Raw genomic sequence first — 23,794 nt, 5'->3', positions numbered from 1 at the left:
ATAGCTTAAGTAATATTTACGAGCAATGGTGTCACCATAGTAGCAATTATTCCCTTATGCTGGTGGGCGGGGCCTGTCAACACCAGTCAATGCTTCAAACGAAACAAGCAGTCGCCTGAAGCTCCAAGACGTCTCTTTAAATATGTTTCAGAAGTTTCGTATCTGGTTTTGTGCCTAAATTAAATTGAATATAGTGTGGTAATATAAACTGAAAGTTGTTTTCCTTCTTTCATTGTTTTTTACTACCACGTCTACATGTTCAGAGTTGGAAATGCAGTTATTGATCCATCCTGAGATTTGTACTTCACCGGCTTGCCATCACTAACAGGTGAGTGTGTTCTTACTGCCTATTTTTTTCATAAAATACGAAATTAGATATTTACAAGATTAGCCTACATTTTTTTTTCTTGTACATTGTACATTTTCGATCATTATTGTAGTTTTGTCACTAATAATTAGGCTAATAAATACAATAAACAGACTTTATAAATGGCATCAGCTCTGTTAGTTCCATAGATACGGTGCATTCCAAATACGTTTAAAAAAAAATAAAAAATTATTAAACTAATCGAATAATCATGAAAATGATTGGTCAGTAATATCGACAAAAGTCGAATCCTCTGTTCAAAGACTAAACAACCTTCAAATGTCAAAATTAACCATTCTCTATATCCATGGTACAAATAGCCTCCACTGGTGCTGCCATTACTTAGAATAAGCAGCCTGTATTTAAGCTATTCTACAAGTTTTGTGACTATGATCAATGCAAATAAAATGAATCAAAACAACAGGTAAATAAGACTAGTACGTTACCATAACACTTGCATACTTTTAGACTCTCCCTAAAACAAGTGCAAGTATGCAAGCCTGGAATCCAAGTTACTGAATATTTTAAACTAATATAAGATAACAAGTATTGGCCTAGTGAGGTTAATTTAATTATTTGCATTTAGCTTTCTTCTTCTATCAGAAGAGACCTGTGATTATTTTTTGTCACTACCAAGCAGTCAAGAAACACATACTACTTTCCACTGTTTCCCTGAAGATGTATAAATGCTTATGCATAGTCTGCCGAATGCATTCAGTGCAGAGGTGCAGATGCTGTGGCATGATTTTGAACAGTAATTAGCTCGCTTGTTAGTTAAAAAAAGCTCTTGACTGAAAAGCACAACAGTCCGTTTGCAACTTTTGCACAAAAAAGCACGTCTAGGTTGTGACAAGAATGCCAATTTGAGAGGCCCTCAGTGTAGAACATGGTGATGAGCTCTGTTAATAAATAACTCAGATGAGAACCAAGCAATATTTCATAGAACATTGTGGTTGGAAGCCAGCCATACTTTCCCAAAGGCCTTCATATTTTGCTTAAAACACTTGCAAATAACTCAGAGTTGTGTGAAATATCTATTTTTACCTTTTAATGACTTTCTCTCTTGCAGATACATGACTTAAAGCTGCATGTGCAGACAGACATGAATAAGCAAAACCTTTTTTAGTGTTTACAGACTTGAAACGTTTCCTTTTGCCATTTAAGACAAATCAAAACATCATTTCCCCCCTCAGTTGCATTAAAACATTCTTTATGTCATCACTGATTCACATAATTTGGAATTCTAAACCTTTGTTTTATAATAGTATTACTATTAATAGTAATAAAATAGACACTTGCCTGTCTCCTGTAAGTCGGGCTGGTGTGTTTTGGGTTTTGACTAAATGATGACAGAATCAAAATCAAAATCTTTTTTTTGTGTGTGTGTCTATTCATTAACCATTTTAAAATTAAGCTTCTTTTGTGGTTGTTGTCTCAGGGCTTCCTGTTCTCAGGATGTCTTCACTGACAGACGCCAACTGGAGGTAACCACAACACTCTACAGCCATTTTCTTCACCCTGGAGAGGACATGGTCCACTGGGCCACTCATCTGGTGACATGTGTCTGGATACAGGCTCTGATGTCTTCTGCATTAGACACTTGTCCTCCAGCGGCTCCCATTGCTGTGGACTTCTCAGTGCCGTACCCCACACCTTACTTCCAGACCCGCAATCCCATCCAGAACATAGTTACCAACTCCCTTTTCCAAGAGGTCTATGTGGCCTCTCAGAACGTCATTGAGGCGGTGAACATCACTCTAGATAAACTTTGGGAACTCCGTACGGGACCCGTGGGCAGTCCGGAGTGTGAGATGTGCAATTTATGTGATATCACAAGAGATCCTTTCCATGAGGACACAGACAATGAGGTGTTGCTCCTAGATACGTTCTTGATGTACTTGTACTCGTGTGGAAGCTCCCAGTATGGAGTTTGCTATTTCCATCAACTCCATGAAAATGGAAAGCCTCCTGGACCTTCAAAGTGTTTATTCCGGAAGAAGTTCAACTCTCCGCAGTTCTGTCCGGATTGCATTGCCAGTCCTTTGGGAACGAAAGTCTCCATGGTGGAAGAGGGCCAAACGGTGTACTTCTTTGTCGCGGCGACAGTGAACAACAGCGTGACTCAAAAATACGGTCGCATGTCCATTTCCGTACGGCGACCGGTTGCGACCGAGGATGGTTTTTACACCGATGTCAGAGGGTTGACGGTGTTGCCTGCTCTACGGCAGACATACAGCATTGAATACATCTACAGCTTCTACACGCAGGACTTTGTATACTTCTTGTCTGTCCAACGAGAGAAAACTGACTTGGACTCGTCGCCCTTTCAGACAAGACTAGGCCGTCTGCCACGCCACGAGTGGGAGATGCGACGCTACCGTGAAATTGTTTTAGAATGTCGCTTTGAGCCCAAAAGGCGAAGGAGAAGCAATGGCAGCGAACCTTTCAAAGATGTGGTCTACAACGTGGTTCAAGCGGCCCACTTTGGCAAGGCCGGACGGGAGCTCGCTGATGAGCTGGGTGCTGAAGAAGAGGATGATATCTTATATGGCGTATTTGCTGTAACCGATGACTCGGGCGTTCCTGAACATGATTCAGCACTTTGTGCATTTCCCATGGATACAGTAAACACGGCAATAGACGATGGAGTGGAGGACTGTTGCAAGTCAGGACCAGAGCAGCTTTCCAGAGGCCTTTGCCATTTTCAGCCCTGTGAGAGCTGCCCACATGAGGTTGGTGCATTTTCTCAGTTTATTTATTTATTTTTGTTCGCAATCATCTATTCATATTCTGTATGCTTTTGAACCATTTGCAGATTATTTTCCTGGTTAAAAACAACTGAAAGTTTACTGTTGTCTACCACAAAAAAGATCCTTGACTTGCTCCAAAGGAAAACTGCCATTAAACGCCACAAATAAACATTTAAAATATATAAATTCCACACTGTTTAGAATGTCTAACTTTAACAAATGACATTACGTGTGGTTTAGAAGAAATGGCTGGTGGATTGCATTTCTCGTCCATCATCGCTTTGTATGTTGGCCTTATTGTTTGACTCTTCTGTCTGGTCCCTTCTCACTCTCTCATGTGGCATGGTATTGTTTTACATTGAGACTTACCAAGCTTTCTAGTGGGCATTGTGGTGCCATGCCCTCTTAAGAAAAGCTTAAAGGTATTTTAATTGGCTTGCTTCTTTCTTTTTTGTTCATTTGTTGTAAAATGGTTTGAGTGATCACAATGTGGGTCATAAGCCTTGTGTATTCTGTCTCATGTCCTTGTGTATAGGACTTCAACTCCTGGCACTGAAGGCACTACACTTCATCAAAAACTGTATGTCTGATTGAAGAAACCATTTAAAAACCTTTTGTAACCATTAACACTGAGACGCTGAGACTGAAGTTGTTCATTTTCAGAAACTTAGTATGTTTTTTTTGCTTTTTCTTATGTTCTTGCCTGTGGCACACGCACACAAAATACCAAAACATTTATGCAGGAAATAAGAGCAGCTATTGTAGTCCAATAGAATAACTGGGAATAACAAAGTTGCAAAACAGTTCCCTGGTCCCTGTAGGAAACTCTAACCACTTTGACCCAAAAAAGAGGTTATGCGGAGTTCTAAGTTCTTGTAATGCTTAAAAGGCCTTAAAAGTATATGAATTGCTTAATATAAGTCTGTGATTATCATTCAGGTTTAGGTATATGAGGCTGCTTTTGTTTTATTCTCGCTGTTGAAAGTGTTTTCCTCAGGCTGTGCTTGTTCTGAGTCTGATTGCCTTAGACTTTACTCATGACTAGGAAATGATTTAAAACTTGACTCAGACTTGCACAAGAACGACCCATGCTTGACCCCAGCACACCAACATTAAAACCCAAATTTCTAACTTCCATCATTTTGAGTTTTAGCACAATGTTCAAAACAAGTTGTGCTTTTGTTGTTTTTGTGTGTTTTTAACAGCTTTGAAGCTTTTGCCGTATCATCTCTGTTATGAATTTCATATTCAAGCTTGCAGTAGTTCTGTGAGATTATCTAAACAGCTTAAATCTAATGTTCCCCTACTCTGTACTACAGCAGGATTCTCAGAAAACAATCTCAGCCACTTACAGGAGTTTTCTTTCATTACCACAAGTATTAAGAAGTCTGATTTTGAGTTTTGTGAATATACAGGAAGATATTTGAACATTAAAAAAAGAATGGAAAATGGAAAAATGATGCACTTGCAAGGCAAAGTGGTCTAGAGGAACATTTTCTGCCATGCAGCAGCTAGATCACTTTTTGGCTCCACTGAGGAAGTCAAAGAAACTTGAAAGAAAGCAGAACACAGAGTTCATGCTTGTAGTATGTGTTCTTAAACTACAGTGAATATGTGTATTACGTAAGTATGCTAAATCTTTTCTTTAAATTAACTCTTTTTTCCTAGCCATTTGCAGTTTGCATTTTTTTGCATTTTTGCATTTTAATGTCTAATGCAGTGATTCATTTTTACATGTCTAAATTATTTTTTATGGCCACTGCATACTTACAAAATACTCTTTTTAAAACTTTCATCAAAACAAAAAAAGAACTAATTTATAACATATCTGTCAATTTTTTTTTTGTTTGCCTATAATGCTAATGTACAATTGAAACGAGTGACAAATGTGGCTCAGATTTCTTAAAAGCTGCGAAGTCCGTCATTTTAGTGTTCAGATGAGAATTAGCCACTTTCGCAATCTAAACAGCATGTGGGAGAATGTCTCGGAAATCTCAGGGTGTGATTTTGCGAGTTTGCTGCTATAAAAGCAGTTTACAGATGCATGTGTGTATGAGTGTGTGTTTGTGCAGTTAAAAGAATAGGGTTTTCCACTGAGGTCAATGTTTATAAATGTGTGGAAAAAGGAGGAAATGACAGTGTCGTTTTTGAGATTCCAGTGAGAGACACTCGCCAGATCACTCATTTTGGATGCACTTGTTAAAAAGTATGATTTACACACATTTGAACAGATAGAAGCGCTGGTGTGTTTACTATTATTATTATTATTATTAAAAAACATAATCTGCAAACTAGAACTTCTCTAATTTGTGTTAAATCAGTCTACTGTACATGCAGTAAAAAAGATTATTAGATTATTATTAATGCATTTCCACACTGAAAATACATTTGTGAAAATGATCATGACTGTCTTTTTCAGGCAAGTATGTCAGTTGTGACTAGCTAGCACCACTTTATAAGGAAAGTTCACAGCCACTTCACAGTTGTCAAGGGCCATGATTTGCTTAGTCAAGGATTGTGTGGTTGTCTTTTGTCTGATGTTGGGAGTTTCAGTTTTTTGTTTGGAATATCAGACTCCCAGACAATACAGAAATTGGAGAGAGCGACATGTGATAGTTTACAGCAGATCAGCGTAGAACCGCAGATCACTGCAAAATAGAAGTACCCAAACAAGAGATTGAGTTCTTTTGTGTTATGTTTGGAATTCTTGTGGTGAGAATCTTAATTGGTGGTGTAGATTACTGGAATATCCAAAATATACAAAACATTGTTTACGTATTTCACTAAAATGTATTTTCTTCTTAGCTCTAGAAAACAACATGCTGAAACCGTATTTTTTTTAAATACACGGTATAATATCTATCTATCTATCTGTCTAAAAATAAAAATGAACAACACATAACTTTAATAAAGCAGTGCAATGTTGATTATTTTATTGCGTATGTGTGATTAGAGCATGGAGCACAATATGACCTGCAGAGATCAGCCCACTCTGGTATCCCAGCCGTACTACAGAGTCGACCTCTTCAACAGACAGATGAGAGGTGTTCTGCTCACCTCACTGCTGGTCACCAGCATCGAGAACAAGACAGTGGCTCATATAGGCACGTCAGACGGGAGACTCCTGCAGGTATGGATTATAAAGAAGACTATGCCAGTTTCATTAATCATTACATTAACCTCTGTTGTTTTTTATGCCACAGCTTGTACTGAGAAGGTCCAGCCCCATCATCTTTGCTAATTACTCCCTTTTAGAGAACCAGAAAGTGTCATCTACCGCAGCGGTTCTCTCCCCGGACCATCTACTGTTTGTGGTTGGAGATAAGGTGTGTAGCATAAAATAATTAAAGGAATGAATACCAACCATGATTTGTCTTACATTTTTTTTTAAGTCGTATGCAGTATGAAGTATGCTAGTATTCCAGTTGGATATGGCTAAGATTGCAGAAGGCTGTATTCCTTATTTGGGATAATGATGGTTATATAATTAAAACTGGCAGCTGATTCAGGTGCCTCAGAGGGGTCCGGGTTGTCGTCACTTCCTCACATGCGCCATGTGTCTGATCGCACCAAAGTTCATGGGATGTGGCTGGTGCTCCGGTCAGTGCACCTGGGCTTCTGAGTGCAGGGAACACTGGGGAAATGAGTCCTGTCCGCCCGGCATCACAGAGGTGAGATATTAAGCATTATTATTTGTTAACAATGTTTATCCATCAGTGACTTGTTTGTACAAATTTATTGTACAGTCTATAAAACTAGATTAATACTTTTCACATGTTTAATAGTCTGGACAATATTTTAAATATTAGATATTCATTTGTAAAAATATATTTATATTATTTTAAATATTAGATAAGTGCTCGTATTGATATATGTAAATATTTATATATATATACTGTATATCATTTATGTTTATACGCAGTGCGAGCAGGCATATAGCAAATGCATATGGAAGTGTTCTGTGTAGTTTTTCCCTAAAACAGCACCCCCTGATGGTCAGAGTGAGATGACTCTGTGTGGATGGGAGTTTCAGTCGCCCCTGCGACCCGCCATCACGACCAGAACCCATGAGGTGAAGCTGGGAGAAACCGCCTGTGTGGTTCAGCCTCACAAAAGCAACAGCACACAGTAAGTATTACTGATTTCATGCAGGGTTATTAGTTGACTAAAACTAAATCTGAAACTAAATTAAAAAAAGAAAAAGAAAAATTGTAACTTGACCTAAAATACTACTTGCCAAAGCAACAGTTCTCATTTTAATTTAGTTTAACTTGATGTTCTAAAATAATTCAAGCTAAAACTTACAGTATACTATTAAAAAATTTTATTTTTCGTTTTAAAAATATACAAATACTTTATTCAGAAAGGATACATTAAATTGATCAATAGTAAAAGTGAAAAACTTTACATTGTTAGAAAAAAATACGGTCCGACTTTATAGTAAGTGGCCTTAACTACTATGTACTTACATTTGTACTCTTTGTACAATGTACTCTTAAACCTACCCATACCACCAAACCTGTCCCCAACTTCAATAGCAGCAAAAGTGTTTTGCAACACAATAAGTACATTGTACTTATTTTTTGTTGTAAGTACACAGTAGTTAAGGCCACTTAATATACAGTGGGACTAAAAATACTATTTGAATAATTGCTGTTCTTTTGAACTTTATATTCATTAAGCAATCATGCATAATAGATGCATAACAGATTTCTAACAGAACATAACAGTTTTGGTTACTTTTTATATGTTTGTACAAAGGAAACTGTTTAAGTCTGGACATTTTTATGCTCAGCTTGTTGTGTAAGATCCGTTCTGGGGCGACAGAGCCACTTTTTAAAACAGTGAACATCACAGCTAAAGTGCATGAGGGCCGAGTGGAGGGACGATATTCCATTGAAGGAAGTGCAGAGATGCCTGGATTCACCTTTGTGGTAATTAATTTATTCGTTACACAAACAAAACATCAAACAAAAATCCTCCTCCTGATTTTTAACAATAGTCATTAGTAAGCTTGTTGATACTAGATAACTTTGCTTAACATATTTTTTACACCAGGTTCCAAACATCACTGAGGTCCAGCCTGACTATGGGCCTGTGAACGGAGGAACCCTCATCACTATCACAGGTCCTTATCTGGACTCTGGGAAGAACAGGAAAGTTACACTTGATGGAGAAACATGTCCAATCCAAAGGTGTGTGTGTATTCATTATATCAGGGCTCTTCAAATGGGGGGCCTGTGATGGAACTGCAGAGGGTCTGCTAATTGTATCAAAACATTTCAATGTCATTGAATTAAAATTATGCACAATATTGTTTAAAAGTTTGTGGCTGGTTAGATTGTTTATGTTTTTGAAAGAAGTCTCTTATGCTCAGGCTGCATTTATTTGGGGGAAAATAAATTTCAAAAATGTATATAGAGACCCCTGTTTAAATTTTCAGCTCTGTCTATTATTTTTCTCTATATATAGTTTTCATGTTCTAAAGTGAATGTTGTTTGACCTACAGTGTATCTGTGGTAAGAGGAAACCTGTCCTCCATCATATGTCTCTCTCAGCCTGTGACGGAGGTGAAAGATGTGGTGCTCCGTGTCTACATCGATAAGTCCCGTGTGGTGACCACTAAAGTCTTCCGCTACAAGAAGACCCCTGAGATTCTTGCTGTGCTGCCTGATTGCAGCTTTGACAGGTAGATTCAGACAGTCAGAAGTTGTTTACTTTTTGGCAGTTCAGAAAACAGCCTTTCAGAAAAGTAATAGAATGTCTAATATTTTATTTCAAATTGCAGTGGGTCAAGAATCATCATTGAAGGCCGAAATCTGGACTCTGTCTACAGAACTGTCGTCTACTTCAAACCCAAAGAAAGCCACCTCAAACCTGTTTCCACTGTATGAACTGTAAACTTTCACTCCTGTATTGATCTACTGCCTTGTTTTTGTTTTTTTAAAGTGGTCATATCACCAGTGAGGAATCAAATATTGCTTAATATTTTAAAATATAAGTTCTTTGTAACAGTTTCAGAACTTCCAGAGTGCAAATAGATATATTGAAACTAAAGTTAGATGAAAAAATGGTTTGTTCTGAAATCCTCCAGAACATTAAAGGGGTGGTTTACTGCTTTTTTTCTTTGCTTGATTGTGTTTATGGGGTGCAATATAACATGTCTTCATGTTTCGTTTGTTAAAAAACGCCTTATTTTTAATATATTTCACCTTTATTGTAAGCCGCTTTCTTCTCTGTCATTTGAACGACCGGTTGACTTCCTGATTCTATGAAACCACTCCCTCAGAAACAGGCGATGGGCTCAGATTGGTTAGTTGGGCCGGTGTGTTGTGATTGGCTAAACTGCGTACTGCACATTGTCCGGAAACTTCACGCCCATCACCTTCATGGGCGACAGCTGCATGTGCTCCGGTCAAATGTAAATAATGGTGTCAATATTGCCGTATCAGTTAGAGCCAGAATCAGACCCAGAAAGCGGTGAAGAGAGTCAAGCAAACGTTACAAAACGTTTCTGAATGAAGTTTGCTGTTGTGATTACATATCAATTTTTGAAGTTTGTACACGTTTGTCTTATACACACAAAATAGCATTGAACTAACTGGCTACTAAAACCAAACAGCGTTGGCTTGCGTTTACGTTCTTGATCAAATCGAAAAATTACGTCATAAAGTATACATGGAAAATACATTTACAAAATTAGTACATAATTACAAATTCGGGTCCAAAATGTTTGTACGCGTTTGTCAAAGACACACGAAACATCATTTAACTAACTGGCTACTAAAGCCAGCGTTGGCATTTGTTTACGTCCTTGATAAAACTAAAACATTACGTCTGAAATTATACATGCAAATACATTTAAAATGATGAAATCTTACTTACAGGTTGTGGCCCAACAACTGCTGCCTCTGGTTTTAAAGTTGGAACTGCTCCATGTTTTAGTAATAGTTTCTGTGTGAATCCGGCATTGAACTCTGAACTCTCTTGATTCTGGAAGCTGTCTTCAGTAAAATGCGCAGCACAGAGAGCTGAATTACGATTGTAATTGTCAGGAACATAATCAAACATTAATTTTAACCATTGTTGACGAACTGCAGCATCCGTAGGAAGCCCGAACACAGAAGACCTGACAGCTGGGTGAAAATAACACCGTTTCGACGGCATGGCTACAACTCTCCACTATAACTCTTCCTCTTCGACAAAGCCGCAGAACATGGCCTTGCCCCCTCTTTTGCATGTTCCGGAGGGAGGGGTTTGATGGGTTTTTTACGTATGCAACCCGGGAAGTATCTCGTTGTAGTCCCATAGGAGTCATTTTTGTAGGCATTAAACTTCCTGATTTTTAAAAGACGATATCTCCGCTTATGTTGAACTTTCAGCGCAGCAACTTTGCAGATAATGTTCATGCACCAACAGCAACATTACACACTATTTAAAATGAAAAAAGTGAAATCGCAGTAAACCACCCCTTTAACAGAGGTTTAGCCCAACCCATGGTAATGTAATAAGAAGGTAGCAGGATAGACAATATTCACTACTAGAATTAGTCAAATGTTGTGCAGCTTCTGGCTGTGTAGCACCTACAGCTCTGCAGATCTAAATGTTAGAAGAGTGGCTTATACATTTCAGTCTGATCTCAGTTTGATCGGCATGTTTTCAAAGCGTCGTACCTTATTTTTTGTGTTTAAGGTCATATATTTAGTGTTGGGTGATTCTGTCTACTCTCTTTAATGACCACAACAACACTACATAGGTTTTTATAACTTCACAACAGACTTGTCTCAGTTCTTCCACTGAGAGCTGTGATCATGAATTAAAGATGAAAGTGTTTTAAATCTATACCTTAGCAGCGCAACATTAGCGTTTGCCGGTTTCTAGATCAAAGCAAACAGATATAGATTTGTGAGCACGTAACATTTTTCTTCTTTCACATTTGCTTCATACTGTTGTTCCCTGAAGGAATGCAGAGGGAAAGCAAAACCCACCCGTATGGAGTGCATCACCCCTGTCTTCCATCGAGATGAGACAGAAGAGGGCGAGCTCTCATTTGACATGGACGGAGTGCTCGGCCTGTGGAAACAAGACTTCTCCTACCACCCCTATGGCAGACCCATCCCGTTTGAGACTGAAGGTCACATACTGAGACTCTACCCCGGGTTTGATGAAGTGTCCTTGCATGTATGTAGATACATCCATGAGTACATTCCCATTATTGCATTGCTGCACTTTTTCACTTTTAATAATCTTTCTGAGAAAACATTTAAAATCTAGGATTCAAAATCTTTCTTCCTCATGACGCAGCACCAGAAGTTGAACCTTGTGAGCTCCTGCATGTCAATCACGATGACGGTTGGAGATGTTGACTGTGGTGCTAAAGTTTTAGATAATGAGATCACATGCAGGATCCCTAATAATCTCACCATTCCCAGTGAGGGTTTACCTGTGAAGGTGAGTGTTTGAAAGTGTGTGTAGATCTATAAATGCAGTAAAATACCTCGTCGTTAGCCAAAGCAAATTAGTTGCATAATACAACCTCACACTAATGTCAGTATTTTCCTGTACCAGGTAACAGTTAATGGGTACACACATAATGTTGGGACCGTAATCTTGGTCAGTAACCACTATATGGTGGGCATTGTGCTTGGCATACTGGCAGCTCTTGTCACGGGTGCGGTTATGGCCTTTATCGTGCTGAAACACCTGAGGAAACAGAAAAAAGGTGAGCACAAATTATGCCACGTCTCACTAATGCAAATCCTTTGCAGTCATTCCTAAATGTCTTATCTTAACAAGCACAGGTGTTATGAAAAAAGGCAGTTTTATCACAGTTTTATCCTTCTTTACCCACAGCTTCACTGGCAGAAAATCGCCTGTCTTACTTTTCGCATAGTCGTTCACGTAATAATAGTGTGGATTTATGTCCCTTAGGAGACTACAGACGTGGTGAGACAACATCTTCACATCGGCAACACATTTTAAATTATGTATATTTTTCATGAAACTTTAGAAACATTACGTTGTTTGTTGTTTGCAGAACTGCCCCTCACAAACATCACTGCACCTACTGGGGCCGTAGCGTTCCCCGGCCTGGCCTACACAGGCTCCCTGGACACAACCCTGACCCCTCTCATGCCCCCAGAGAAGATCTCCATCAACAGTTTCCGCCCTGAGCTGCTGGAGGAGGTGAAAGACGTGCTGATCCCAGCCTCCATGCTCAAGGTTCACCACCACCAGATCATTGGAAAAGGTGTGTTTATTAATAAAATATACTGTATGCTGAAAATAAGTTTAATACACTACCTCTCAAAAGTTTACAGATCTGTAAGATTTTTAAAGTATCTTCTCACCATTGCTGTATTTATTTGATTAAAATACAGTAATATTGTAAAAATGTTTTTACAATTTAAAATAACTGTTTTCTGTTTAAATATATTTTAAAATATAATTTACTCCTGTGATTCAACGCTGAATTTTCAGCATCATTACTCCAGTCTTCAGTGCCACACGATCCTTCAGAATATGCTGATTTGCTGCTCAAGAAAAATGTCTTATTATTATCAATGTTGAAAACAGTTGTGCTACTTAATATTTTTTTATAACATTAAAAATGTATTTTGATTCATTCAAAAGTCTTTGCAGTATAAAAGTATTCATTTTTTAAAAGAAAAAATAAAATTACCTGAATCATACTGACCCCAAACTCCAGGGTTTAGAACAAGATATTGCTTCATTTCTCAAAAAAACAAAACAAAGAGTTATTGGAAAAGGGAATAAGGTCATATTATGAACATGAAGATTATTGCCGCTATTAATAAACATGTTTTGTTTTTTTGTAGGACACTTTGGGACAGTTTACCATGGTTACCTCACTGACCACAACAACAGAGAAATCCATTGTGCTGTGAAATCTCTTAACAGTAAGAAACTCCTCAATTAAAAGAGCTCATAAAGACACTCATGAAGAACCGAACTACCCTCAGGATTACCTGCCTGATTAAAAAACAGTTATTTCTCACGATGAGCTGCCTTGAAAATTGGGTAGCTGTTAGCTGTAGCAGCAGTAGTGCTCCTGTTGCTTAAACATCAGATTGTGGTTTTAGCAACACTAGGTCATGGGTTCAATTCTCAGGGAATGCATGAACTGATTAAATGTGTATTGTACCTTGAATGCAATATAAGTTTCTTCAGATAAAAGGGTCTGCCAAAAGCCTAAATGTAGCAGTGGTTTATGCAAAAGTTTTAAACAATATTTTGAAACAGGTAATTAAAAAACAAAATACCGATCTCTAAATGTAGATTGACTTCAATGGCTTAAATAATATAAATATGTACTTGCAACTGTATTTTCTCACATTCTGTCTCTCTGGTAGGAATAACAGATGTGGAAGAAGTGGAGCAGTTTCTGAAAGAGGGTATTCTGATGAAGGGATTTCATCACAGTAATGTTCTCTCTCTGCTGGGCATTCTGCTTCCCGAAGAGGGACTTCCCTTGGTGGTCTTACCTTACATGAAACACGGAGACTTGCGTCACTTCATTCGCTGTGAGAAGAGGGTCAGTTGCTAGAACTTAAACTCTTAACATATCAAATATGTTATGTATTTAGCCTTTTACCTTTGCCTTGCACAATAGGTTTGTATTTGTGGATGGATTTCACAACATAACCTCCTGCACAGCTCAGAATCAAGTTCATGACCTTTGCAGAAGCTCTAGTAATGATGTTTCCAAAAATTACACAAACTCAATGTGTGCCTGTTATATATGAATCTTATGTAGTTTTGTCGTCTTACCCTAGAATCCCACCGTTAAGGATTTGATTGGCTTCGGTCTCCAGGTTGCTAAAGGAATGGAGTATCTAGCACAAAAGAAATTTGTACACCGGGATCTGGCAGCACGCAATTGCATGTGAGTGTTGCATGCACAATGATTTGGCTTTAAGGGCCTGAAATACGTGTATAAGTGAACTAGAGTGACATAATTTCAAACAAAATCAAGCCAAAATTAGTTTGTTTGGAGTTAGTTTCAGACAGTTCAAAACAGCTTGCCAAAGCGAACTTTCCAGAAAAGTTCAACTGGTAAACACCTTCGAACTACCGCTGGTCTGTGGCAGTTACATTTTTGATGTGGAAACCTTCTCTGATTCATTTCTCTGTTTAGTCCATCAAGGTCAGACGTAAGTACACATGTGAAAACACTGGAGAGCTGTTAATAGTACATTTACATTTAGTCATTTAGCAGACGCTTTTATCCAAAGCGACTTACAAATGAGGACATTAGAAGCAATCAAAACCAAGTCTTGGTTAGCCTAACGCAGTACACATAAAAAGGTTTTCATAAAAAGACGAGTAGATAGAATATAGAAAAAAGAAACCTAGTGTTTTTTTTTTATTTTTATAAGAAACAAGTAGATAGAATAGAAAAAAGAAAGCCTGGACCACAAAACCAGTCATAAGTGTAAATTTTTTCAAAATTGAGATTTATACATTATCTGAAAGCTGAATAAATAAGGATTTATTTTGTTAGGGTAGGACGATATTTGGCCGAGATACGATTATTTGAAAATCTGGAATCTGAGGGTGCAAAAAAATCAAAATATTGAGAAAATTGCTTTTAAAGTTGTCCAAATGAAGTTCTTAGCAATGCATATTACTAATCTAAAATTAAGTTTTGATATATTTACAGAAGGAAATTTACAAAATATCTTCATGGAACATGATCTTTACTTAATATCCTAATGATTTTTGCCATAAAAGAAAAATCTATAATTTTGACCCATACTATGTATTTTTGGCTATTGCTACAAATATACGACTTAAGACTGGTTTTGTGGTCCAGGGTCACAAATATGCAATTGATAGAGGGTCAAATGTGTGTTTTTTTTGTTGTTTTTTTAAATAAAAAGAAGACAGATAGATAAAATAAAATTAGAATAGAGAGTGCTAGAGTTAGAGGGTCAAATAGAGATGGAAGAGATGAGTTTTTAGCTGTTTCTTGAAGATGGGTAAGGATTCAGCTGATTTAAATAAATGAGATGTGATTTGATTTGGCTGGAGTGCTGAATTGCAGAGCTCATGCCAACATATCCACATTGCTATGATCAGATGCTTTCTTAACTGCTGTTTTTTCACCGCTGTCATTTTGGTAGTAATTATTATGTCATTGAGAGGAAAAAATAGTATAACGCTGCTCAGGTGTTTCAAACATCTTTCTACTTCTCCTATATCGGGGGCCTTTATGGCTCCAGACCAGAATGTCAGAACATGAATTAATTAATTATTTAAATTGACCTACCAACTGTTCTTTGCTTATGTATGTAAATGCACATTGAAGCTCAACAGACAATTGTGAATTTGGGACTGACTGAACCAATATTCTCCCAGGCTTGATGAATCCTACACTGTAAAGGTGGCAGACTTTGGAATGGCTCGAGATGTGCTGGAGAAGGAGTACTACAGTGTCCAGGACCACAGGAAAGCCAAATTACCCGTCAAATGGATGGCCATTGAGAGCCTGCAGACGCAGAAGTTCACAACCAAATCAGATGTGGTGAGCAACATGTTTACTTCAACCAATAGATTAAATTTAGGAATTTTCATATGATCTTCTCAACACTCTTTTATTTTGTCTTTTACTGTAGTGGTCTTTTGGGGTTTTAATGTGGGAGATGCTCACACGAGGAGCCAGTCCGTATCCTGAAGTTGACCCATATGACATAACACATTACCTTCTAAAGGGCCGACGGCTGCCTCAGCCACAGTATTGTCCAGATCCATTGTAAGTTTGGTTAAATTTTATTTCGATAGTCCACTTTAGACATTCTACTAACTATAAGTAACTTTGTAACTACATGTCAACTACATATCAACTAATTCTCATTCATTTGCAACTACATGTCTACTAACTCTCAGTAGGGTAGATTTAGGGTTAGTAGAATAAGTTGACATATACTTGCAAAGTTTCTCATACTCAGTATGTTGTATGTTGTGGACCCATCAAAATAAACTGTTAGAAGATATTAAGCAGATAGTCTACTAATACTCTAATGACTGCTAGTTGACATGTAGTTGCAAAGTTACTTACTGTTAGTAGAATGTCTAAAGTGGACTATCGAAATAAAGTGTTACCGTAAGTTTTTCCATTTTTTTGCAATATGTATCTATGCTCCAACTTACTCTTCTCAGTTAATCAAAATTGTTGGTCTAAAGTAGAACATTTGGTTGGATTACAGAGGGTGGTTCAGTTCTTTAGAAGGTTTCCTTTCATTTGTTTTTGGAAATTGTTCCACAGCAGAACAGAGAGAGTGACATGGCCTTTTGAAAATGCAATGGTTTTAAGTAGCTGTCTGTAAGTTTAGTGTTTTTCCACCATTTGAGGTTCAGAGGGTTTAGAGCTTACTCAGTATTCAAAGCAGTGGAAAAGGTCAACTGAAAGGTTATTGTGAATGTCCCTTCAATTATCCAACACCTCAAACACTGCCTAGAGAGTTAATCATCATTCACTTTCAGACAGACGGAAATATTTAAAAAGCAACATAGTGACACTGCAAAACTTTGTAAACCTTAAGAAACTTCCAGCAATCACTAACCAAACCTTTAGCTTTTAGCCAGAGTTGTTGCTATGAAAAATATCTTGTGGAATGTTTCCAAAGAGATTTATTTATTTCTATAGTTTTAAAAAATTTTTTTAAGAAATCACTTTTACTCAATAAGACTGGATTAAATTGATCAATGTTGACAGTAAAGACTTTTATAATGTTACAACATTTCTATTTCAAAAATGCTGTTCTTTTGAACTTTCTGTTCATCAAAGAATCCTGGAAAAATATATGACGGTTTAAAAAAACTATTAAGCAGCACAACTGTTAATAACAACAGGAATGTTTCTTGAGCACCAAATCAGCATATTAGGCCCTGTTTACACTAAAACGGCGTTTTAAAATTGGCATTTTTACTGCGCTTCAGAAATGATAATTGAAAACGCATGTCACATGACCATTCATGCAGGTACAACCATAAATATGTACAATGAGCATGATGTTACTGTTTATACGGTTGTCAAGGACACGCAGAACGAATGTGGGCAGCCGTGCAATCTTTTTCAAAAGTCTCCATTTTGGTCCATTTACACTGAAACACAACCTCCGGAGTTTTCAAACTAAAACGGGAACAAAAGTCTCGAAAACGCCAGAATAGTGTAAACGACAGGTGTCATATACAAAATAATAATGCAGTAACTCATACCATGCATCACAGGATATCACAGGTTGTTGTTTTGAACATAAATCATGACACCTCCACATTTCTTCTTTGTAAAGCTTTAGAAACTCTGGAATACATTAAAAACAAAAAAAATTGCATAGTGACTCAGAGTGTAGCAACAGGATGTGGAATCATGACCGGTGGTGAGGTTCAGCAATGGAAACTGTGAATGTGTATGACTCAAGTTCATACGCCTGATTGATGTCTGATTTATGAACACAGTATGACACTGCCAGTCACTTTTCAATAGAGATTATACCCAACTGAGAGATGACTGACCATTACCTCTGTATCTGCAGATTCGCCATTATGTTACAGTGTTGGGACCCTGACCCTGAAAAGAGACCAACTTTCTCCACACTAGTGTCCGCTGTGATGAGTATTCTGTCCAGCCTGGAGGGGGAGCACTACATCAGCCTGAAGGTCACGTATGTCAATCTGGACCAGCCCCGCCCCTACCCCGCCCTAACAGACTCTGCCGATGAATTTGATTCGTCAGATGCCGCTGATGAAGGCTCAGTCTCGAGCTGATTGGCCAACAGTTTCGATATTTACTAAAATGGGGGCCTTGTTGACACGACAGTGACTAGGTTTGAAATGCTAGAATGCTATTTCAACAGTACTATTTTATAATAAATAGTTTACCCTTTACTCACCCTTAGGACATTCAAGATGTAGATGAGATTGTTTTATCATCTGTTTTAGATGAGACAAAACAGCTGATAAAAACATCTCAACCATCTACTGTAAACACAATGGTAGATTTCTTACAAGCATGCAGCTTTTCACTTCACAAGATGTTAACATGGACTGGAGTCATGTGGATTACTTGTGGATTATTATGATGTTTTTATCAGCTGTTAGGGCTCTCATTCTGACGGCACCCATTCACTGTAGAGGATCCATTGGTGAGCAAGTGATTGCTTAATTTTTCCAAATCTATTCTGATGAAGAAATAAACTCATCAGCACCTTGGATGTCTTAAGGGTAAGCAAATTTTCAGCAAGCATTCCATTCCAAAGTCCATAGTCCATTATGTGGCAGAATGCCACATACAAATCTAACATTTTTGAGTTGAGTTATTCATATGTAGTTCATATGACATTTTATATATTGCATACAACAGACACAATACTTGCCATAGAGTCTCATGGCTGCGCTTTTAGTTACTATACTTCTGGCCTTGTACTGTATGTGCAGTATTTTCCAACACAAAGCATTAAACTCCCAGTAGAAATCTACTGTTCATGAAGTTTTCTGTTTTGTGAGATACCTGTGCATAACTTTGAAATCAAGTCAACAGTGACAGCACTGAGAGCGTTAACACACATTTATGTTTCACATTTAAGCACTACCCTCATTAGAATATATTTCAGTTGTAGAGGTTGTATATTTTATTTATGTATTTTATTATATATATATATTATAAATATCAAATACAGAAAAATCCTGGTCTGCACCACTTCAAGATATTTGTAATCAGTGAGCCTATACTTGGTATTGTGATTATATCAGATGCTTGTACAGAAAAGGGATTCAGTGCATAATGTTTGGGATGACTCAGCGCTGAAAGGTGTTGAGCTGAATATATCACTGTGCTGCAGTTATAGAGCCTGTGGAAATGAGTGAGAATTTGATATCTGTGACGCACATCCCTAAATAAAATCAGATTTTGCCAAAGGTACTACTTTTACTGTGCTTGAATATTCTTGGGTAATACCACCAACCAGCAATATGAAAGATGTAGCTTATTATACTGAATAATACATGAATGCATTAACGGAACATATTATCATCAGCAAAATCAATCTCAATGAATATTTAGTTGCAAGTAATGAAATTATTTATTCACATGGGTATGTCATTTTCATATATTATGTATGTAAGTTCTGTATTTTTTAGTATTTGGTGGACTTTTGGAAATTAAAATATTAAAATCAGTTTTTGTTCTAATGTAATGACAACAGGTATATATATATATATATATATATATATATATATATATATATATATATATATAAGACATTTTATTGAAATATTAAAATTGTACATAATTTTTTTGGGCAGGATTTTTTGAAGTAAAATATACCTCTGATGTGATTGACATTATATTTGTCCCTGCATATTAAACTGGGATAGAAATAAGGATTTTAACATCATAAAAACACAAACTGTACCTTTGAGCTTGAGCTGAAGATGAACACCAGGGGTCAGTAAAAGCCCTTTTATAATTGAGCAAATATTAAATGAGATACTTTTTCTTACTGTTTGCTGCAAAATGGAAAATAGGGGGGAAAAAAGAGAGAAAAAAAAGAAGATTCCTTTATGTAATTATGCATTTAAATTCCAGTATTTGTTTTTAAAGTAAAATGGATTTTTTTTGAGTGTGTTCATGTCTTATTACTGTATGACAGTTTTAATAAATGACTCCTAGTCACTATGCATTCATTATTTTATGTTATGAATATTTAGACTATAAAACCTGCAATACTGAAATGACTGTGGAATTACAAAACTCGTTGGCCGACAATGTCTGTCTGACAGAGACGTGCAGAGAAAGAAAGAGAGATCCAAGTCAACAAAAGCCACAAAGAACTATACTGTAAGGGTATTCAGAGGTAGTGAGTCTTATTCCAACAACAGAAACCAATACAAATAAAACAGGAGGAAACAAACATAACGTTGTTTTTCCCTCCCATGTCCCTCGCTCACTTCCTCTGTTACAAGATAAAAGAACCAAAGTAAATTCCCAGAAGATGCAGCCTTTGATTGTGAGCTCATATCTGCACCAGTGTCAAAAGTGTGTGTGTGTGCGTGTGTGAGTGAGGGAGAGAGAAAGAGAATTTCCTACTGGGTGAGCAGAGATGAATAGTGAGCTGTAGACACAGGCTGCTCTCGCCGCATAGTCACAACCTGCAGCCTTGAACCCTTTCATCATGTTCTAACAGCTCAGATTTAGATCTACACACACATAGTCAATTACTGAGATACCAACATTCAAATCACATACTTCAGCTCTGTTCCAAAAACCAGTGAACTGCCTTGCTATTTACCTTTTAAGGTGGCATTAAAGACTGATATAATGTTGCTGCCTATTTTCTTTTCTTACTTTTCTTTTTTTTTGAATGAATGCTTTTAGCATTGCCCACTGCTATTAAAATTGCCCAGTTAACAAAAATATTCTAAGAATGTTCCCATTTGGCTTTGAAATTTCTGAATGTTATGTAACTGTTTTAAAACCTTGTTTTTCTTGGAAATGCAGACATTAAACGTTGCAAACATTAACATATTGTTCTGAAAACATTCTGAAAAATTAAGAATTTTTGCTCTTTTTACTGAGAGAAAATAAAAAAAAGAAGACAATTTATTTACCCTCAGGCTATCCAAGAGATGAGATTATTTCACTGGAGAAAGCAGTATTATTGATAGAGGACTCATATTTTATCTGGAAGCTAAAGACATGATAATAATGACATAATGATGGATTTGTTTGTTACAATCATGCAGCTTTTCACTTTTACAAGACTTTAATTAATCGACTGGCGTCATGCAGATTATTGTGATGTTTTTAACAGCTGTTTGGAACCATTGGTAAGCAAATGATGTAAATCTAAATTTCTCCAAATCTATCTTGGATGGCATAAGGGTGAGTAAATCTTCATTTCAGTTAAGAATGTGATGTTATTTGCAGTGTTGTAAGCTCCTTAAAATACTTTCTAGATAGGCAGCTCACTAGGTTTTGTAACAGAGCTCATAATTTGAGTCATTAATGTCACATGCTTTGCTTCTGTGATGATACATACTTCATTCTAATGATGAATTTTAATTGTACAAGATTGAAATCAACTCTGATTAAATTAGCTGACGTGATAGATTTATGTTTCTGGAGTTAGAAAGAGAGATCGATGAGGCTAGTGAGTCAAAAACAAGAGGAGAGAGAGAAATTTGGTTTTGGTTGTTGTGTTCGAGAGAAAGACAGCTCCAGAGCAAACTGAGAAAGACAGAGAGGCAGGAGGAGAGAATCAAAGACGTTCCGGCATGTGTGAGAGCTTGAAAACAAGTCCAGGTTTGGGTTATGATCCGTAGGGATCCGTTCCAGCAGTGTTGCTCTGACTCACTCATTACTGAACTCCAAAACAAAAGTTCTACAGGTGCTGGGAGAAGTAAAGGCTGAAAAAAACCAAGACTCACTCTGCTGGAGCTTCTGTCAGCTCTCCAGTAAAAAAAATAAATAAATACCTTCCCTCCTGTAGATGCATGCTGCATGTTTAATGGAAGCTATCAATAATTACATTTTTTCTCTTAGAGGAGATAGAAGGGGAATATATATAATAATGTGTCATTTGCTAACATTAGTTCATGTATTAACTAACATGAACAAACAATGAGCAATGCATTTATTGTTAATGTTAGTTAATGAAAATGCAGTTGTTCATTGCTTATTCATGTTAGGGAGGGGGTCCGAAAACCAGTCAGTATCTGGTGTGACCACCATTTGCCTCACGCAGTGCAACACATCTCCTTCGCATAGAGTTGATCAGGTTGTTGATTGTGGCCTGTGGAATGTTGGTCCACTCCTCTTCAATGGCTGTGCGAAGTTGCTGGATATTGGCAGGAACTGGAACATGCTGTCGTATACGCCGATCCAGAGCATCCCAAACATGCTCAATGGGTGACATGTACGGTGAGTATGCTGGCCATACATGAACTGGGATGTTTTCAGATTCCAGGAATTGTGTACAGATCCTTGCAACATGGGGCCGTGCATCATCATGCTGCAACATGAGGTGATGGTCGTGGAAGAATGGCACAACAATGGGCGTCAGGATCTCGTCACGGTATCTCTGTGCATTCAAAATGCCATCAATAAAATGCACCTGTGTTCGTTGTCCATAACATACGTCTGCCCATACAATAACCCCACCGACAACATGGGCCACTTGATCCACAACATTGACATCAGCAAACCGCTCACCCACACGACGCCATACACGCTGTCTGCCATCTGCCCTGTACTGTGAAAACCGGATTCATCCATGAAGAGAACACCTCTCCAAAGTGCCAGACGCCATCGAAAGTGAGCATTTGCCCACTCAAGTCGGTTAAGATGACGAACTGCAGTCAGGTCGAGACCCCGATGAGGACGACGAGCATGCAGATGAGCTTCCCTGAGATGGTTTCTGACAGTTTGTGCAGAAATTCTTTGGTTATGCAAACCGATTGTTGCAGCAGCGGCCCGGGTAGCTGGTCTCAGACGATCTTGGAGGTGAAGATGCTGGATGTGGAGGTCCTGGGCTGGTGTGGTTACACGTGATCTGCGGTTGTGAGGCTGTGTGATAAAACTGCACATTTTAGAGTGGCCTTTTATTGTGGCCAGCCTAAGGCACACCTGTGCAATAATCATGCTGTCTAATCAGCATCTTGATATGCCACACCTGTGAGGTGGACGGAGTATCTCGGCAAAGGAGAAGTGCTCACTAACACAGATTTAGACAGATTTGTGAACAATATTTGAGAGAAATAGGCCTTTTGTGAACATCATTGAGTTCAGCTCATGAAAATTGGGCGCAAAAACAAAAGTGTTGCGTTTATAATTTTGTTCAGTGTATATCTATCTATATATCTATCTATGTTTATTCTGCCCACTGAAATTAGAGTGTCAAGTTAAACACACTGAATTATGAGACATGGTACTTAAAATCTGTCATATTCTACCCAGTATACAGAATAATAATAGAAATAATACTGTTACGGGAGGAACAGAGGAAGCGTGCGAATCCATCTGCAGAGCTTTATTCAGAGACACGGTCGTAATACAGGCAAGGTACTGACAGTGGCAAACAGGTATAATGAGGGCTAGGCAAGAGAAAAATCCAAAATGGGCGTGGTCGATCGACGGCTAACAATATCCAGAGGGCTTGACAAAAGAGGTAATCCTAAACACGAACAAAAATCCAGACGAGGAGCAAACACAGTCCGAAACAGCAAGCAAGTTGTTAATCCAAGGTACACAGGCTAGAATCAAAACACAGGAAAACAGGCAAGGCAAGGCAAAACTATGACTATGACTATGACTATGACTATGACTATGACTATGACTATGACAACTAAGATAGGCTCCGAAAAGTAGCTATCAGCTAGGGTAGCAATATGCGCTTACAATACTCGGCAATCTGACTGAGGAAGTCCATGGCTTAAGTAAGGCATGTGATGGGAATCACCTGTGTAATCAGTGCAATCAGCTGTGTGTGTGTCATCAGTGCAATGGATGACCTCTGGTTGTGAGTGAACAGAAGTTCATAGACCGGATTCGTGACAAATACAGAAATAATAATAGTATGGTAGTGTGCTTTTTTGAATATTAATATTTAGAGCACATTCATATAGCTCAACATACCTCATACATGGTCAAATTCAT

At 37.8% G+C, this 23,794-nt stretch overlaps 1 protein-coding gene across 1 annotated transcript; it reads left to right on the top strand.

The window, feature by feature from the left end:
* The first annotated feature begins 78 nt into the window (after nt 1–78).
* Nucleotides 79–19,069, top strand: mst1rb (macrophage stimulating 1 receptor b). The gene is made up of 21 exons (XM_058791109.1): nt 79–328; nt 1,806–3,099; nt 6,071–6,247; nt 6,321–6,443; nt 6,618–6,788; nt 7,085–7,245; nt 7,913–8,051; nt 8,176–8,312; nt 8,627–8,806; nt 8,906–9,005; nt 11,080–11,298; nt 11,422–11,568; nt 11,686–11,839; nt 11,971–12,063; nt 12,155–12,367; nt 12,957–13,037; nt 13,491–13,672; nt 13,914–14,023; nt 15,499–15,664; nt 15,756–15,892; nt 17,676–19,069. The coding sequence occupies exons 2-21, from the start codon at nt 1,897–1,899 to the stop codon at nt 17,905–17,907; spliced, it is 4,125 nt and encodes a 1,374-aa protein (XP_058647092.1). The 5' UTR covers nt 79–328; nt 1,806–1,896; the 3' UTR covers nt 17,908–19,069.
* The last annotated feature ends 4,725 nt before the right edge of the window (nt 19,070–23,794 follow it).

Source organism: Onychostoma macrolepis, chromosome 11, assembly GCF_012432095.1.
Source record: "Onychostoma macrolepis isolate SWU-2019 chromosome 11, ASM1243209v1, whole genome shotgun sequence".
Classification (NCBI taxonomy): domain Eukaryota; kingdom Metazoa; phylum Chordata; class Actinopteri; order Cypriniformes; family Cyprinidae; genus Onychostoma; species Onychostoma macrolepis.
This window is presented reverse-complemented; position numbering and strand designations above follow the sequence as displayed.

Bases quoted from the DNA above. Each gene is read 5' to 3' on its own strand.
- mst1rb (XM_058791109.1), top strand. From the start codon at position 1,897: ATGGTCCACTGGGCCACTCATCTGGTGACATGTGTCTGGATACAGGCT. The intron at 6,789-7,084 runs GTGAGATATTAA...TGTTCTGTGTAG, and splicing joins GTCCGCCCGGCATCACAGAG to TTTTTCCCTAAAACAGCACC. The intron at 9,006-11,079 runs GTATGAACTGTA...TGTTCCCTGAAG, and splicing joins ACCTCAAACCTGTTTCCACT to GAATGCAGAGGGAAAGCAAA.